The sequence below is a fragment of the Schistocerca piceifrons genome, chromosome 5 (assembly GCF_021461385.2).
Source record: "Schistocerca piceifrons isolate TAMUIC-IGC-003096 chromosome 5, iqSchPice1.1, whole genome shotgun sequence".
In the NCBI taxonomy this organism is placed as follows: domain Eukaryota; kingdom Metazoa; phylum Arthropoda; class Insecta; order Orthoptera; family Acrididae; genus Schistocerca; species Schistocerca piceifrons.
This window is the reverse complement of record NC_060142.1, coordinates 596,291,210-596,311,477: the sequence shown is the minus strand read 5'-3', so window position 1 is coordinate 596,311,477 and position 20,268 is coordinate 596,291,210. Positions and strand designations below refer to the sequence as shown.

Below are 20,268 nucleotides of genomic sequence, written 5' to 3'. Positions count from 1 at the left end.
GTATATATTGTGGAGCAATGGATGATGAGATGTGGTGTGGTTGCTGATATGAAAAAAGAAAGTAATGGTGGTAATACATATGACTAATGAAATCAAGACCCCAAAATATACCAATGATATGGGGAGTTTTAATAGGAATATGGGAAGAACTGAATGATGGTGTACGCAAAGAAGACTACAAACTAAAGGTTGCCCCCCTGTATTATTATGCCACTCTGCAAGCTTTTAAAAAGAGGAAAAAAGGAAAAGGAATAAAAAAACACTTCTTTATGAAGACTGAGATGGTTACAGTGTTGGCCTGAATAATAAAGAAATAATCAAAGAGCACCAATGTGAAAGTTCATATGAGAATAGCTTTTTCCACCAAAGAACTGATTACAAACTTTTAAGTTTATTGCTTGAAATTGCCTTCTTTTCCAACTTTGATGACGCCCATTCTTTTTTTATGTCACGTTCCATTAAATGAATGATCTGCAACAAGAAATAATCTAAAAAGGTGCTCGGAAGTTATTCTTATTTTTCTGCCTAACGAGATTTGACCACATTTCATCATACCACAAATGACGTCCCTGAAAATCCAGGTAAAGCTTGTTGTCATATTTTGTAGTACATGAACCAGTGAAATTATGTTCAGTTTAGTAAACACAACTTATAAAGATGTTTTGAGAACATGTATTTAATTTGTACATATGTCTTTTAGTAGGTAGTGAGTTTTAAATGCTCATAATCATAATTATTGCTGTATTTATATTCACAAGGATGCAATGTTTATTATGATATAACCCAAAGAACAGTGCAATATACTGCTTGAATTGTTCATACACATGGAAGGCAAATGCAGTACAATGAACGATACACAAGTTCCCAATAGAGTCCTGCACTCCAGCCTATACAGTAATTAGGTCCAACAGGGAGTGCAGCAAGCAAGCTGCACATGCAACTGCTTTCACATTAGCACGCTTGGTGGCACCCAGTGGCTGAATCAAGCACAAACTTCACATGTGAACTATGAAGTGATTGAGACACAACATCGGTAGTTACAGCACTCTTCTTCCTTTGCAAAGAAGTGACCACAGTGCTCACATCCATTTCTTCTGTGGTTGACGGAGGCTGTCAGGTCAGAAGTGGTGCGAGCACGAACAGGTGTGGCACCCACAGCCTGTGAAAGGCCTTGCAGTAGGACAGGCGACACTGGTGCAGCCTCCATTTCCCACCATATCTCCTGGCAGCTGAAGGGGACATCCACTGCAGAGGACACATTGGTAAAGATGTCAGCAGCAGTGGCAGAGAAGGCGAGGGCGCCCACTGCAATGTAAGAGACATCCAGGCAGATGGAGGATGCAGGAGGAGGGGGAGGGGGGTCAGAAGCACACTCGGTGCACAACCATCGATGCGAGGCCATACACTGAGGAGCCAAAGAAACTGGCACAGCTGCCTAATACTGTGTAAGGCCCCTGTGAGCACACAGAAGTGCCGCAACATGACGTGGCACTGATTCGACTAATGTCTGAAGTAGTGTTGCAGGGAACTGACACCATGAATCCCGCAGGGCTCTCCACAAATCCGTAAGAGCATGCGAGAGTGGAGATCTCTTCTGAACAACACTTTGCAAGGCATCCCAGATATGCTCAATAATGTTCATGTCTGGGGAGTTTGGTGGTCAGTGTAATATGGTCCTACTCAAGGCTGGATTTATCGTTAAGTAGGAGTGGGAGGGCTAGGCCAAGTTCCGGGGGATCAAGCAATACAGACTCCGACAAAGATAGTAAGTGGTGCGCCTCAGAATAGGCAACTCTCTCAACCCAAATACGTGCCCACGGTACAGGGTACAGGATCACAGTTGGGAGCGGAACATCAGAAACCAATATCGGTCCTGCAATGATCATAAATACAGACATTTCTTGTCTTTCCAAACCTTAAGTCGGAAGAATGTATATAAAACGATGTACCAAAATTATGGTCACTATGCAATCAAACCAACAACTGGGGCATAATTCTCAATAATGATAGGTTAATTCTCAGATCTGTGGTGACTAAACACACACACACACACACACACACACACACACACACACACACACACACAATTTAAACAGTACATATGTACATAAAATTAGAAAAAAATGTAATCAACCAAGGAACAAGCTCAGAATACTACAGCTGATGGCTGTAAGCTACCAGGTAAACCTGCTGCGGATAATACTATTAAATACCCAGAATTATTTTACCTTTTAAATATTAACAGACGGAGGAAAGAACTACAACAAGATAATCACTGAAGCAACAAGTAGCAGGTGTTACTGACAACAGTAATACTTAAACAGCAATATAAAAAAATACTATGTAATCCACCAAGACACAAGCCCAGAGTACAACTGCTAGTGGCTGTAAAACATTTGGTAATAACAGTATTTACAACTGTACTGATTGAGCACTCAAAGGCGCTTTGTTGAAAGGCTCTTCTTGCGGCTTGTCGTTAAACAAATTGTGATTCGACTGCGCATGTTAATAACAACAAGAAATATTGACGGCGCACTGTCGAAAGATAGTAATCTTGCCAAGTTATTAATAATCACAGAGCAACGACGTATTTAGTAATAACAGCAATTTCAACTACAACTCATTGAACACTCAATGTTGCTCTGTCGAAAGGCTCTTCTCGTTGCTTTGCTGTTAGACAAATTGCCATTCAACGGTGCACATTAACAACAACAGGAATATCAATGGCACTCTGTCAAAAAGTAGTAATCTTGCCAACAGTATTTAATAAACACAGAGCAATGACATATTTGGTTATAACAGTAATTTCAACTGCGCGCTTATTGAACACTCAATGTCGCTCTGTCGAAAGGCTCCTCCTTAAGGGAGGCTACAATGCATAAGGAAAGAGCAATCTTACCACAAGAAGCCAGGAACTTGATAATACAAACAGCAGAACATCATGCCTCCAGGTACATTGTCTCACTTCCCTTCTGTATAAGTCGCAACACAAACCGTGATGAGGCATGGCTTCCCACCTCAAAACAGTTCACCGTACAATACAATCCCGCTTACGAAATGTGGCCGTCCATGCGGGCCACCTAACACAAACTGCATGTATGCTAGCATGTCCTCTCTCGCCGAAAGCGGCCAGCGATCGCACACTAAGCGCCGTGACCCCCTCTGGCGATGCACCCGAGGAAGGAGAGCGTGGGTCACAGTGGATGTGTTTAAACTCAGAAGAGTGTTCCTGAAGCCACTCTGTAACAAGTCTGGACGTGTGGGATGTCGCTGGAATTGCTCAAGTCTGTCGGAATGCACAATGGACACGAATGGATGCAGGTGATCAGACAGGATGCCTATGTACGTGTCACCTGTCAGAGCCGTATCTAGACATATCAGGGGTCCCATATCACTCCCACTGCACACATCCCACACCATTACAGAGCCTCCACCAGCTTGAACAGTCCCCTGCTGACATGCACGGTCCATGGATTCATGAGGTTGTCTCCATATCCGTACACATCCATCTGCTTGATACAATTGGAAATGAGGCTTGTCCGACCAGGCAACATGTTTCTAGTCATCAACAGTCCAATGTCAGCATTGACGGTTCCAGGTGAGGTGTAAAGCTTTTTGTCATGCAGTCATCAAGGGTAAACGACTGGGCCTCCAGTTCCAAAAGCCCACTTGTTGATGGCCCGGCATTGAAATATGCAGCAATTTGTGGAAGGGTTAAGTTCTGTCACACTGAATGATTCTCTTCAGCTGTTATTGGTCCTGTTCTTGCAGAATCTTTTTCCAGTTGCATCAATGTTGGAGATTTGATGTTTTACTGGATTCCTGATATTCATGGTACATTCATGAAATGATAGTACAGGAAAATCCCCACTGCATCGCTACCTCAGAGATGCTGTGTCCTATCGCTCATGCGCCAACTATAATACCAGGTTCATCCTCACTTAAATCTTGATAACCTGGCATTGTAGCAGCAGAATCCGATCTAACAACTTCGCCAGACACTTGTTGTCTATATAGGCTGTATTCTGCCTGTCCACATCTCTCTGTATTTGAATACGCATGCCTATACCAGTTTCTTTGGCGCTTCAGTGTAGCTGGTCAATGTGTAATGATGCCCCCCTCAGTCATGTAGACAACACACAGGTGTCAGCCACAGGTACTCTCAATTACCGCTGGCACCCATTTCGGCAAGCGGCCATACCCATGAGCCCAAACAGCTGTGTCGGGCCAGAAGGTTGCAGCACCAGTGCTGACTGATGGCGTGGGGTTGGCCGAAACAGATGTAGCAGAGTCTGTGGCTGACAACCATGCAACAACTCTACTGGATTCTTATCGTCAAAAGGACTGAACCTACAAGAACTGAGGAACCAGTAAAGAGTTACTTCTGGCGGCATATCCAAAATGGACTTTTTTCATCAGAGTCTTAAATATTCATATTAGTCATTCTGCATCTCCATTTGATTGAGAGCAGAGAGGGGGAGCCGTGATATGGTGGACATGACCTCCTTTTTTTTTATTTATTTTTTTTATTTTTTTTACAAATATCTTCAAATTCCTGAGATATGAACTAGACACGGTTGCCTGTAACTACAGTATATGAACTTCCATTCCAAAAATTTTGGACAAAGCTGAAATTGTTGCCACTGCAGAAGTAGACAAACAATGAACCCCCATACAGCATACAGAAACTTAGAATAAACGTCAATTACAAGCTAGTGGAAATTTAAAAAAAGGACCCACAAAATCTATGTGAATTCATTTCCAAGGCTACTGTGGATCTGGCCATAGTGACAAAGAATCAAGGCAAACTGCCTGATGGGTGGCACACTGTGCGCAGGCTGCAACAACTCACACATTTCCCAATCAATGCCTGACCAAAAAACATGTCTGCTTTTGTATGTGACACAATGCAGTTGTCCACATGCAATAAACGCATAACCTCCCACTGAAGGGCAGATGGGTTTACAGCTGGTGGAGTGGTGTCATCTGTAGCTAATAGCAGCATGCCATCCCAAACAGGAAGACAATTTTGTAATCCAAAATAATTTCTCAAAGGATTAGGAGCATGGCCTGGAGGTCAGATTACAGCAACTTAAATGCCCAGTCACAAGTGGAAACCAGCGCAAGGGAACATCTTTACATAATAATGCATAGAATGGTTGTGCCACAGTAGCAGCATCTGGTATGAATTTGTGGTAGTATGCAGTTTTGCCTAAAAATGCCTTTAATTCATTGATGGACATGAGGTGTGGAACACAGCAATATCATCAATATGCTGTCTCAATGGTTTAATGCCAGTATGCGACACTTCTAAACCAAAATAAATAATGGATAGTTGAAAAAACTGAGTCTTATAAAAATTGCACTTTAATCCTGCAGGCTGTAAAACAAGGACATGGAGCATGAAGGTTCTGCAAATGTTCCTCTATAGAGGCACCACAAACTGCTATGTTATCTAAATAGTTGATGCAGACTGGAAGTGATACAATAAGTGGCTTTAGAAAGCACTGAAAAATAATGGTGTGTTTCCCCACCATAAGGTAAATACTGGTATTGATAAAGCACAAATGGGGTATTGGTAACTAGAAGACATAGATTCCTCACCGAGCGGCCACTGTAAATATGCCTCTGCCAAGTCAATCTTTGAAAAATAATGGCTTCCTGATAATTTTGCGAACAGCTTGTTACAGCACAGCAAAGTGTAGGTATCAATGATTGACTGTGCATTAACAGGCATTTTAAAATCACAGAAGAGGTGTATGGTGTATTTTACCGGTAGGTTTTTTGGGTATCACCAGTGGGCTTGACCATTCACTGGAAGAAAGAGATCGACTAACATGAAGGTACTGAAGATGATCAAATTCTACATTTACTTCATCCTGTGAGGGTACCAGTAACAGTTGGGCCAGAGAAAAACGGGCAGGCAGACTGTTTCATCATAATATGAGCCTGAAATTCAGTTGCACAAGCAAGTCCTGGAGAAAATAGACATGAAATTCAGCACAGGGAGTCTGCCACTGTTGATACGGAACTTGATTAGAAACCAAATGCACTTCATCATCAATGGAGAATTCAAACAGTTTGAAAGTGTCCAAACCAAACAGATTTGCAGTGTAAGCATTGTCTTCTACTAGGAATGTTAATGAACAAACCACAGTAGGTGCAGAAAACTGTCCAAGAATGGGAATCTGTTGTTTGTTATAACTCACTAGCCTCTGGTACACTGGTGTCAAAAGGAGAGAATCCAAATCCACATGAGTCTGAGAATTCACCAACTTTGCTGCTGCACCTTTGTCCATCATCATTCTCAATGGTTTGTTAAACACACACTCTTCATATACAACTTACCTTGAGACACCGTCACTGCTGACACACTATTCACATCCATGTTCATTTCATCCTCACTCAGGTTTGGAAAGGAGTTTCACACAGAAATAATGTGTCATTTCTTATGGTACCTATTACACATTGCTCAGCACTTGAGACATGCAGTCCATTTTTTTTTAATGAAGCAGTATGAGCATGAAGGCGGCAGAGCACGAGGCTGTCCCTGTTGTGATGTGGATTGTTGTTGTCGTGAACAATGATTACCTTTACATTGAGACACTAGCTGGACTGCTGCAGTAGTGTCTAAATTCCCTTGCGAATGAACTGATGACTGGGAGGGGTGAGGGGAACTGATTTCTGAAATTCCCAAGCGAACCAGGCTTCTGTCTGACTACCTGCAGCACATGAAACTTCAAATGAGCTACATTCAAAACTTCTGTAAGCGTAAGATTTTGACACTGCAGAGTTTGCTCACTAACTTCCTTATCAGGAGCAAAACGTATGATTGCATCACGAACCACAAGATTGGTGTAGGATTCCTTATGAACATTTGTCACAAAATTACAACAATGGCTAAGTTCACATAGTTCTGGTGCCCATGCCTTGTATGACCGTTTTGATAACTTTTGGCAGAGGTAAAATTTGACAAAAGCAGCAATAACATGAGTAGATTTACAATGATAGGCAGAAACGAACTCTCACATCCGAACGAAAGAAAGAGTTGGAGGTTCTTGAAAGGGAGCGAGCTCACACAACAACTGGGGCGAAATTCACGATAAAAACAGGCCCTTGCACAAGTTTACTTTTGTTACCTCAAATGCCTGGAAATGTTGCTGAAAGCATTTCTCATAAGTATACCATTCTTCTGCTGCACCATCATATGCAGCGGATGGTGGTGGATATGTTGTTGACAGTGTTGCAGGTTGTGCCAATGTAGTCATTAAACTGGAAATAGCAACTGCCAGTGCCTGCTGCTGCTGCTCAAGAGGAGATTTAAGCACCACTTCCATGGAAATTAAACTCAAAGAATTAATGACTGAAGTTGGACATGTGGAGACAAATACCACATTCATCTGCAAAAAGTGTTCTAACCCAAAGTACACTATATTTTATTGCTCAAACTGTTCACATATATGGAAAGCAGAGTAACAATACAATGAATGATACACAAGTGCCTGGTGGAGCTTTGTGCTCCGGCCTATAAAGTAATTAGTTACAATAGGTGTTGCAGCTTGCAGGTTGCACATGCATCTGCTGTCTTATTAGCAGGCTGGGTGGCCTCTAGAGGCCAAATCAAGCACAAACTTCCTGCACAAACTATGAAATGGTGCACGCATAACACTGGAAGTTACAGCATATTACTTTATGTACTATTCTGTGGTAATGTTTTTATATATTTACTGTGTGGGCCAAAAGGATTTTAAAATTCAAATTTTGTAACATGATTAGACAGATCATTACCAATAATTATCAATACCCTGTCAGAAGTAAGCATACTGCATCTGGTCACAGGTGGGAAGGACTTGTCACCCCAGTCAAGATTTGTATTCAGTGTAATCCATTGGAGAGCTGTTTGTGGTGTCATAAGTGTCCACTTCAATCTGATAGCAAATGGGGATGCATAACTAGGGAGGATACCAAACACAATCCAAAGAAGCTCCAACACCATCATTATCAAACTCTGATGGCCCATAGTGCCGAAACTATGCATTTCCACACTGGGTACCTTCTTAAAAAATGACCATAACATACTACGTCTTTGGTGTTTTTTCTTTGTACACTCTGTATGAAAATACTGTCTGTAGTTATTTAACAACGTAGCTGATCTAATGATTAATGAGTATACATACCTTTTGCAAACATAGGTAGAATGTCAGGACTTCCCCAGGACCATGTGAAGCGGCTCTGATTGAACACAGTATCGAACTCAACAGGATTTTCTTTCCACCCCTGAAAACAAAATGCATACCTAATTGAAAAGTTTATGATTACAACAAAATTTGCAGATAGTAATAATTTAAAAGATGCATACGAAAGAAGCTATCTGGATGAGCAAAAGCCCAGAATAAATGTTTTCTCCGATGGTACAATTAAGTTCCGTTGCACAAAAACACGTTTGAAATGTTATGGACATGTAGCACAAATGGGTGACTTACAATTAGCCAAGAAAATTTGCCACATCTGAAGTACGACTGCTAGAAAACATATAAAAGGCTCTCACAAAAGTCACTGTTTACCCAACAGCAACTACATCGACAAGACACAAGATTAAGTCAAAGTTGTTCATCTTTTTCTATGCTGCACGATAGCTTAAACTGTATCTGTTAACATGCAGTTGCTACTGGGACACTTAGACTGTGTACCCACTGTGTTTCGGGAGGTATGAGTGAATCCACAGAGGTGGTCATACGCTTGTATTTTCATAAGTGAAGCCAAATGGTTGTACACTGCTTCAGGAAAGCTCAGCACTTACTTGTAGGCACAGCAATAACATTGATGCAAGTAAACTGTGTAACAAATCTACCACACCACGAAAACAGTATCGATCAGATACATACATTACAACTGTGAATACAACTCTTCATTTATACAGTTGCAATGGTTTCCATCGTAACTCTAAAAAAACACTGTCCTTTGGGATCTACACACAAATCCAAGGGATTGGGGTGTCATGGAGGTGAGACACATTGTTGTAAATAGTTAAGTAAGTTGGGTTGCACAAAATATTTCATCTAAGTGGGGGGATCTGTAGTGTAACGTGGGATTCAATGCAATAACAAGTTCGACTTTCATCCTCTTAGGCCGATGAAAGATGTTCGTGGAAACTGAAAATGTAGTTTAGGTAGTTGTTAAGAGCAGAACACCCCACTGTGCTTGCACTTTCATCCTCATAGGCCGATGAAAGATGTTCGTGGAAACTGAAAATGTAGTTTAGGTAGTTGTTAAGAGCAGAACACCCCACTGTGCTTGCACTCATTTTATGTATTTGCAGATTATGAAAAAAGGAGTTACCTTGACACTGGCAAGGCATGATGAAAAATGTGTGTTTCCACCTGCTGTGGAGACCCTGTAATGCTTAGATGCCACGGCTTGTCAGTGCCCTAGAGATAAAGAAGCAAAGGGGTGCTGCCAAGAATGTAGACGATGGAACAAATTAAGTTTCATTATGAAAACTGTCAGTCGGCTATGTGCTGTCGTATAATGTCATCACAGGGGTACATGTACAAATGTTGTAATCTGTCATAAGCTATGAAGTAAGAGAGATCAGTTTACCCATCATTGTAATTTGAAATGTACATGAGAACCATTGCTGGTACAAGAAAGAAGAGTTGTGAAAACTGGTTTATGTAATTTAGTAGCTTGAAATTGACTAAAGCTCTTCCAGCATCCACCTCACTCCAGAAGGTGAAGTAGTCATACGTCACTATCTCATGGGACAGTATATCAGGACCACAAAAGGAAATCACTTCAAGAATAGTAACTGGAAATTATTTAGGAGATAAAGCTGACACATATGCATCAGGGTGACAGATTGTAAATGGAGTGTACCACACCATAACCAACCAACCATTGTCATTACACTCCAAGCTGAATGTGTGGTCTAGGTAGAAACTAGGAGGTTGCATGAAGTGACCTGGTGGATACAGCCAATTGAGGGAGAGAAATATCTTTATGAAGGTTTTCCCATTGAATTCCAATCTGGAGTCCTGCCATGTGTCAAATATCAGAATTCCTGACTGAGTAAAATGATCTGATAGTTGGGATAGTTAAGGAATTGAGAGACAGAGAAGGCATAGTAAAGTAATGGTTGGTGAAGCCAAAACTGCAGCAGTAGGATCCCAGACTCAGCCAACAACTGTCTAGTGATTTCTTTTGGAAAGCCCTGGTGACAAACCTAGCCTCAGCTGCAACAATTATAGTGTTGTTTAATCATATATATGGAATCCATAGTTTAATTGTGATACAACTACAGGCCTAATGAACACTAACAGAGTAAAGTAGTCAGCAACCTAAGAGGTATGACAGAGAAATCAGAGTCATTCAGTTCCTGTAAACAACTTAATGGATAGGGGGAAGCCACGTTCATTTATTATCAGAGCAGCCCTAGGAAGTAGGCTTCTACAACCTCTTTGAGGTGCTGGATTACTTGGAAAAGTTCTGTATCTGGATGGATCAAGATGCGATGACAAAAGCCCATGATCTGCATTTTGGTGAGATAGAAAGTACGGTCATGATTGTGGCCCAAGGAGAGGTCCTTTACACGGCTTCTTGGCATTGACACTCAGTGAGAGCCATGGACTGAAAGCTACACTAAAGGTAAAAGTCATCTGCATAGAGGGTAGTAATGGTCAGTCCCATAGAGTCAATTATTCCATTGATGGCTACAAGGGAAAAGGCAACACTGAGCACAGAGGCCTGAAATATCTCATTCTCCTGCAGCTGTGGGGACAGCTGAGGTGTTTAATAACTAACCATGAATGATCAGTAGGACACGAGGTTGTCTATAAATGTCAGTAAAGTGCAACAAAAACCCCAGCCATAGAGTATGATCAACATATGATAGTATAAGACAGTGTCATACACTTCATGTAAGTCAAACGAAACTTCAGCAAGATGGTGGTATTTAGTAAAAGGTAAGTGAAGTGGTATTGCCATTTCTAATCTGACCAAGTGGTTGGTTGTGGTCTGGTTCTTCCATAAACTATGCTGGTAGGTGGGCAAAAGGCCTCACGACTTGAGGGACCAGCACAATCCAAGGATCATCACCCTGTCAAGTGATTTAAACAGCATACAAGTAATGGTGCCTGGTCAGTAGCTGTCAATAGAGGATGGGTCCTTTCCTGGCTTAAGGATTTGGATAATGGTACTATTCCACCACTGTGTGAGATATTCACCACTGAGGCAGATAAATTAAAAACTCTGAGAAGTTAATTTTTCTGATATACATTAAGGTTTTGGAACAGTTCATTATGGAGCAAGTCGGCACCTAGTGCTACGTCATGTTGTGAGTCAAGGCCAACAAGTAGTTCCCTCTCTGTGAATGGTTCATTGTATGGTTCTGAACAGTGTATAGTAAAAGAAAGGAAAATGTCCTTCATCCTTTATTTTGTGCCTGGAAAGAAGGGCGGTAAGAGTGAACCATTGATGTGTCTGCAAAGTTGATCACAAAATGCTCCAAGAAGTCACGCGGATCAGTGGAAATACCATGAAGGTGAAGGCTAGGAATAGTCATTGGGGATTGGTGGTCAAATAACCCACAGTGTTTCACCCCCATCTGGGCGGAGGGGGTATGCATTTCCAGGGAGGATGTAAACTATTCCCAGCATTCTTTGTTTTTGAAGCTATTTGAAGATTATGAAATTGACCATCAAGAAATGTCATTTGAGTCATTCATGAGCTCGCTGACGGTCTTGCATTCTCACCCCAATTTCCCCAGCCCTCCATCTGTGAGAATGGCCCTTGGAGTATAGGATTGCTACAAAAGTGTAAGACTGACGGCCAAGAATGAACTGTGTGCTGTACTGAAACGGGCAGGGAATCTGTCATTGGGATAACATGATTTAAAATAATCAACCAACAATACAGTGAGGAGACTCCAAGCAGATTGCCTGGGACACCCCCAAAGGTGTTATGCACATTAAAAGCCTCAGGGAGGAAGAAGGGTCGGCGGAGTTGCTGCATCAGGTTAAGTAACTCAGGGTACTGTATTTCCCAGTCTGACGGGGAGGTACATATTAAAAATAGTGAGATCAACAGCCATTCAATTCCAAGTTGGATTAAATGAGGACATCAAAGCAATATAAATGCGCTGCTAGATTTATTGCCAGTAGTTTTAGGAACACATTATGACGATGCTTCGTGAAATCATATACTGTATGAATCCCTGGAGGGAAGATGATGCCCATTTCACAAACCACCACTGAGAAAATTTGGAGAATCGGCATTTGCGGCTGACTGCAGAATGGTTCTACTGCTACAAACATATGTTTTGGGTATGGACCACAAAGACAAGATAAGAAAAATTAAGGCTTGTACAAAGGCATATAGATATGTAATCAATGTGACTGTGTCGAGTAGCATACCACTAATACTGTATTCCAACATTACACAATTGTTTTTCCTATTCATCTGCATTAACTTGTATTGTTCTACAATTACAACAATTAGCTATTCATCAACCCAATTGAAATTCTAAGTCACCATATACTATCCCTCAGTCACTAAACGAATACACTTTCTTGTACACTACAGTGTCATCAACAAACCGTTGCACATTGATGCTCACCCTACCATGTACACTCGGTGCTGACTCACATACCTGGAACCTATTCTGAATGCGTAGATCTTTGTTAACAGTCTGTAGTGGAGATTCCCACATATATAGCTGAGAGCTTGTTTGGGTCAGCTTGAGCCACTGGATCGGCTATCTTTAATAACCTATTCAAATCACTACAAAGGCATGAGAAGGTAGTTTTTGGTCACAAAAAGATGGTGTTATATACAATGGGATGATTGGACATAAGCATTAGTCTGCTGTTTGAAGTTTTGAGCTAAGTAGTTTGTTGATAGAATTCATTCAGAAGTTTTTCCAGTATGAACTGTTTTAGACGATTTGACAAAGAAAATTTGTCTAGCCTTAACAATGTTTTGGATTCATACAAGTGCAAATATATGTTTTAGTAATAAAAGTGTTTCAAATTGTTAAATAGTTTGGAGCCGTACATCATGGGTCCTCATTAAATGGATGGAATAGTTGTGAGTTTATGTTGAAACGCCAAATTACAACACTTATTTAGAGAGTTATTCTGTTTGTACTCTGCTTGCTGTGAGAAATTCTGCACGGCAAAAATGTAGCAGCACTGAACAATATTAGTGTTGTTTTTCAGCAATGCTGGTAAGCCATGCTTGTTTCTTGAGGATCATCACTAATATAAATTATTGTACCATCTACAAACAAACTTTACTGTTTTAGGGTTCATGTAGCCACTAAACAAACCTTCTTTTTTTAACAGCTTATGGGTTTATTACACTATCTGATTACAGTAAATTATATTAAGAAAAATAGAAGTGCTATTTCATTACACCTTCAGATTTTCTGTCAAGTAGACAGCTTAATACAAACATTTCATCAATATTTATGCAGCATGTGCATTTAGCTGAAGATACAGTTCTTCCTAGAATTCTTGTTTCTTGGTTTTGGGACATCACACTTGCTGCACATAGGGCACTCCCTACCTAGTTTTGTCAACATAGTATCGAGATATTATGACCCCTTCTATTTATTTCACATTTTGATCCACATACTGATCTAATATTATCCCAACCGCATTTCTGGTATTCTCTGTCCCATTATATATAGAAGTTTATATCCTCTCCCTATCTGTCATCATCTTGCCCCCTTCCATTTTTTTTGATACGACGTCTTTCTATACAGCACTTAATCCAGCATTGTGTCCTGTCCTAGTGCTGATGTTCCAAACAGAAATGCACGCTTCTGACCTTTGCACAATGAACCATTGTTTAGATGTTCTGTCATTTGTGGGGAACACCCTCATGTTTTCATCACTCGAGGGGGTCATCATAGCATTATACTTCTCTTTCATTTGTGTGTGCCGCATAATTGCATCAGTTTTTCGCTTAAATATTTTATGGTTGGTTGCCACGTGACACCAAGGTCAGGATCTTCCTGGAAGACTTGAGACTTGCTGTTGACTCCTATGGGCTCTTACACCACTGTTTCTGATTGTTGCTCTGACCTAAATGCTCATCACAGCCTTGGACCTCAAAGAAGCTCTGGTGGCAGTCTTGGTATCAAAGATTTCTCTCCAGCCTTTGTGGTCCACAGGTGGTATTTTATTTCCCTCCCATCCTTCAGCTGCAATTGCTGCTTATAAGCATTCCCATAACTGCCACCTGGGGATGTGTCCCCTACGATTAAAGCTTACTGAGGAGAGTTCTTTTCCTTTGTGCAGATTTTTACATGTTCCTTCCACCTATCAGCCCTCTCTTCTTTGCATAGTAGTGGCTAGCCATCTGGGCTCTTGATTTTCATACAGCTGCTTCTCTTTTCTTTAAAGGTTTCTTTAATTTTCCTATAGGTATCATCTATCTTTCTCATAGCCATACATGCTTCTATAGCTTTCCATTTCTTCTCTTCCCATGCCTGCTGTACCGTTTCACATTCCCTGTCAATAACATTTTTTGCAGGACTACATTCCCTTTTGTCCACTTCATTTACTGCATTTGTGTGTTTTATCCTATCCTCAGATAAAGTGAATATATCATGCCTTATCCAAAGTTTTCAAGTGAGCCTTCTCTTTTTGCTTATTTGGTTTTCCGCTGCCTTTACAATTTCACCTCTGAAAGCTATTCATTCATTTTTTATTGTTTTGATTTATCTTGTTTCAGTCAGTTGTTACCCAATGCTGATTTTGGAATTCTCAACAACAAGTGATTCTTTCTGGAGTAGAGATGTGAAAAAACTGAATGTCATAGCATTCTGCAGATTCTTCAGTTTTATTCTGCAGTCCATACACAATAAATAACGGTTCACATGTGCCCCTGGAAATGGTTCATAGTGTACAGATACAGTTGGGTAGAAGTTATCAAAAACAAGTATTAGAGCCCAACAGGTTATGGTATATTTACCCCATACTTATGAATTAGTTCACAGATTTATTTTTATACTTGCTTAGAAAGGCAGCACTGCCTAGGCATTTATTTATAGCTATGCCTGAGACTTTGTATGTGTGGAATTTATTTTTGTCTCATAAAGCTTCTTTGTGCACAATGTTTGTAGTGGTATGATTGGGGCATGGACAAAGAGCTTGTTTGCTTCATTAACGTGGGAGTGAGCAACATAGAGCTGGGAGTGCAAAAAGCAACTGACATTATGGTCCATGCCCGCAACTCACAGTGTCTGGACTCAAGCTTTGTTCATGGTCAAGGCATAACGTAAGCTCCCTAGGAATTGTAAACACTTAAAGTGAAATGGGAATAAGCAGGATTGGAGTATAAAATCTCACTTGACTGCACCACTTTTCATCAAAATTTCTGCTTCTATGATGTTACATTGGAGGGAAGTAACTTTAAGCCATGTACCATACCCATTGGGCTACATCAGCTGTTGTCACACAACTGGCAAGTACGACATAACAGTCACTCTGTGTCCGCTACCATGAAGTGTGGCCATCAGGGAGAGACAAAGCGGCTATGCGACTGAGCATGATGGCTGTGTGGGGACCTTCCAGCTCTACGTGTGCCGCGCCGTCTATGTATGTGACTGCTGCCCCAGCGATCCCCTCAGTCTGCTCATGCTCATCATGCTATTTACATTAGCTATAATGGTACTGCACCTGTCCTGCCAAGTGGCTATGCCATATCTTGTATCTGTTGTGAACTATTGTCCTCTGAGATCATTAGATATATTTGTTCTGGAAGTGTTATCTTGTGTTTTTTTATGTTCTGATTTACAACATAACTGGCACTGACTAGGCACATTTTTCATGTCTGTTACACAACAATAGTTCCCGCGCAACAGGCTACCTTCCTGGGTGTGTCAATGGAAGTTTTGGTACAGCAATTAGGGGGATAGAAAAGTCAGGAAGCCTTGTTGTCCTCCTGGCAGTCAGCTACAAATCCGCCATGATTCCCACCTTACAGAAAGATGGCGGAAGAGTGGGAAGCTTAAGCGAAGTGGCCCCACCAACACTTTATCGCATTTCAGGTAATGGATCCAGCCACTGTAAAGTCAGTTTTCCTACTGTGGATTGTACCCAATATGAACCAGATTTTGTGCACACTGGCCCATCTCACAGAACTGGCACATTTGACCTTTGACAAAATGTGTGCACTATTATCTACCTAATTTCACTGATTCTGGTATGTCATTGCATCATAAGTGGAATTTTATCAGTGTCATAAACAGCCTAATCAGTCATACCATGCATGGGTGACTGAACTGTAGGAACTCAGCAGGAAATGCTGTTTTATGACTGCAGAAAATAAGGAATCGTATGCAGAAGTGATTAGGGACATGATCATTTGAGTGGCTCTGAATATTAGGTGCATCAGAAAGCTCTACAAACTAAGGACCCTGCTTTGAAGGATGTTTTAAAACAGGGTCAATCCTTTGAAGTTATACAGATTACAGGCAATCAATTAGAATTCTTGGTCAAGGTGGTGGATGTCATGTCAAACCAAGAAAAGTGTTCCAATTTTTCCAACACAGCAAATGCATCTACAGTACAGCACAAACATCACAACACTCTGGCTCTGTCTCATAAACAAGGAAAGTAGTCTCACTCCCCTGACCTGCACTTGTTTCCTTTGTAACCAGACTGTTTTTGAACACATGTCAGAGAAGACTGCCCTGACAGGTAAGCACAGTGTAAGGACATCTCATGTCTGTCTGCCATGATCTGGGCAAAACACACTCATCTTGACAGGAACTAATGGACACTAATGTGATTTTGTCAGAGTCTCACATCACAGTTGTGTCACCAGGAAACTGTTGATCATACTCACTTTGCACAATAAACAAGTTCAACTATATGTTGGCACCAGGGCCTCTGCATCCCTGTTAAACTTTCAAACATATCATTTCAGGGATTGAAAACCTTAAAACCTTCCATAATGAGTACCCTGAAATTTCTCTGACAGTCTAGGAGAAGCGGAGAACTTTACAGGGTACAATATATCAATATGTCGGCACACCCTTGCTTCTTCTGTGAACAACCATGCCTGTTGCATTGAGGGATGGTATCAAGAATAAGCTCAATAGATGGACAGACCTGGACATCACTGAATCCATGTTTGCAAGTGAGAGGGCAACAGCTTTTGTTATTGTGAAAAATACATCACGAAAACTGGACCTGTGTGGAGATTTTAAGGTTATGTCAATACCCAGTCAGAGATTGATATCTATCCCAGATGAGCTTCTCTCTGTACTTTCAGAAGCCAGTAGTTTATAAAGATCGATCTCTCCTAAACTTGCTTACAGCTACCCCTCAATGAGGACTCACAGGATGTCCTGGTAGTCAACAGGCCGCATGGATTACATCATTTCAGACGCTTAGTTTTCGGGTGGCCAGTGCACCAAAAGATTTCTGAGCAACTGTTACAGGAAGGTTCAGGCTGTATAAATTATCTAGATGACACTGTAGTGACGGAGGTCACTACGGAAGAACACTTAGGAAACATGTGGTGGCTGTTCCGCACACTCCAGTCCACAGACCTTAAATGCAATCTCACACACTATCTCTCTCTCTCTCTCTCTCTCTCTCTCTCTATTTTTTTTTTCAAACACTGGTCCTGTGAACGTATTACACCCAAACAGAAACTGGTTGAACCCACCATTGCCCTTCCTCGCCCCACAAATTCAAAGGAGGTCTATTTTATCTGGGAAAAAAATCTAATTACGGAAAATTTATCCCAGGTGTGCCATTGATCGTGCACCCACTCAACAACCTGCAGGAGAAGGGTGTGCCTTTTGTATTGTTGGAGGTATGAGAACAGGTATTCAAAACCCTGAAGCAGGCCCTCCTGCCAGCACCATGTTTCACCACATTTCAAACGGGCAACCAGGTAGTGGTAGCAGCAGACGCCTCTGAACGGCGCTTGGAGGCTGTCCTGGCACAGAGAGACGAGGATGGCTCTGAATATCCAATTGCATTTGCCTTGAAGATGCTCAATGCCATACAGCAGAGGTATTCACAAATCGAGAAAGAGCCCTTCACGATCATCTTTGCGCTGAAGGAATTCCACGTATTCCTATACAGAACAAAGTTTCACCTCATTAAGGATTATAAGACCACGATATCCATCTTAAGTCCTGTAGCAAACTTACTACATGCACACTGACTAAGCTGACAATCAGCGCGCCAGCCGATGGGAGTGTCCGTAAAGACATTTCCCATTTACAGTCACTCCCATCAGCCATCGAGCCGAGTGTCAACTTAGTTTGTGCATATAATACCTGAGAGGAATACCCACCACCTCCAGCACTGGACATTCTTTCTCAGCAGGTACAATTACGAAATTCACTTCTGCAATACCACTCAACATGCCTATGCAGACATGCCGTTCCATCCCCCGACCTGAAGTTTGACCAAGACGATATCTTGTGCTTCCTGCTGGGCAAAGAGGCTCAACAGGCAGTGGGCACTTTTGACAGCATGAAGGATCTTGTGGTTGTGGCCACAACCAGGGACACCCTCGTACAACTGATATGGCAGTACATACAACAGGGCTGGCCTGACAACATTACAGGTCTGGACCCCAATCCGTTGCGGCATTACATCCACTTGTGACACCCGCTAATACTGGTCGACAGAGTGATCTTACTAACCAAACATCAATGGTCTTTCATGGCAGTCCCACTGGAACCTCTGCGCCTGACATTCTTATGGCTCATGCACCATAGTCGTTAGGGCATTTTGGGAACTAAACTGCTCGCCTGGTGCCATGTGTACTGGCTGGGCGTTGGCTGGCAAGCCGAACATCTTGTTCACAAATGTCATCAGTGTGAACAATAGCAAGTAGCACACTGTCAAACGCTCTCACCCATGCCAACACCCTCACGCCTCTGGGAAAGGGTTCATCTTGACTTGGCGGGTTGCTTCCTGGGTACTACCTGGCCGATTGTCCTCAATGCGTACACCAACTTTCCGTAAGTGGTCAACTGTCAGTCCATACATGCGGGGCTAAGGTCAGAGTGTGCAGCACAATTTTCGCTACTGTAGGACCTACTCTCACACTGTTGGACAATGTCACGTTTTGGTTACCTGGTTTTTGTTGAGTTCTGCTACAGAAATAGCATTTAACACCTGCTGTCTCAGTCTTTCCACCCCCAAAAATGGTGAGGGTGAAAGACTTGTCTAAACTTTTAAAACACAGATGAAGGAATATGTGGCAGCTGCTCCTACAGTGAAGCATTAACACTTTTTATGAGTTCCTACAGGTCAATGCCGACAGGGAAAAGTGTCTCACGGAACTCCTCAATGGCTGTAAGCCCCATACTCTCCTCCATCACATGCTACCAACGCCTGTGGGGCCATCTGCAGTGCTGTCTCCGCATTTCTGGGCGGGCATCTGCATGCAGGCATAGGGCTTCAGATGTCAGGACAAGTGGATTCCTGCATCATCCAACAGCAGCAGGGAAGTTAAGTGTTCACTCTGGCACAGGGGACCGGATGGTGACACACCATCAAAATCACCTCTATCCATGTTTGTAAGATGGACGTTGGAGAGGCCTCTGCTACCAGCGTTGGGGCCACCAAGACTCCAGCTGTTTCGGCCATACACTGCTGTCCACATGGACTGGGAACTGCTCACTGAAATGCAGCTCGCCACTTTCCCATGTAAGAAGGGATGTAGTAATTCAATGTGCTGTCTTTGCTTGACTGACACATGTAACGTGATGGTCACTCGGAACACTCTACTGTGAAGCATGGCTGCCAGGGGGAGAAGAGTGCAGCTAAGTGATTGTGCACAATGGCCGTGCAGACGTCTCCTAGTGCAACCTGTGACATGCCATCTACATATCCAATTGTCACCTGGCGATCACCCCCAGCCTGCTCTTGCTCATCAGACTATTTACTAAGCTAGCTAGAATTTTACTGTGCCCACCTTGCCGTGTGGTTTTGCCATACCTTGCCACACACTGCACCCACTGTGAACTATTGTTCTGTGAGATCATTAAATACACTTGTTCTGGAAGTGTCAACTTGTGTTTTCCACATTGCGAGTTACAACAAGAGTGTCAAAATTTCACTGGATTACTGGTATAGTCATCTTGCTACACGACTCTAGTAATAATTTTTCTCTCTCAACATGAGTGAGTATGTCTGAGTTAATTCTTGCAGCTTGATCATTTCAAGTTGTCACAGCCCTTTACAAAGCCAAGAGTTTTAACGAATTGTTGTTTGCATGTAATCACCA

General features: G+C 42.0%; 1 protein-coding gene across 4 annotated transcripts in view; it reads right to left on the bottom strand.

Moving 5' to 3' along the window:
* LOC124798136 (GPI ethanolamine phosphate transferase 1) overlaps positions 1-20,268 on the bottom strand; it is a 260,616-nt gene that overhangs the window by 204,389 nt on the left and 35,959 nt on the right. For all 4 annotated transcript variants that reach the window (XR_007016923.1, XM_047261405.1, XM_047261406.1 and 1 more), the window contains exon 3: positions 8,178-8,277. Coding sequence is in view for 3 of the 4 variants with exons in the window: in XM_047261405.1 (XP_047117361.1) it covers positions 8,178-8,277 (100 nt within the window). In the remaining variant the exon portion in view is untranslated. The remainder of the gene's footprint in view (positions 1-8,177; positions 8,278-20,268) is intronic.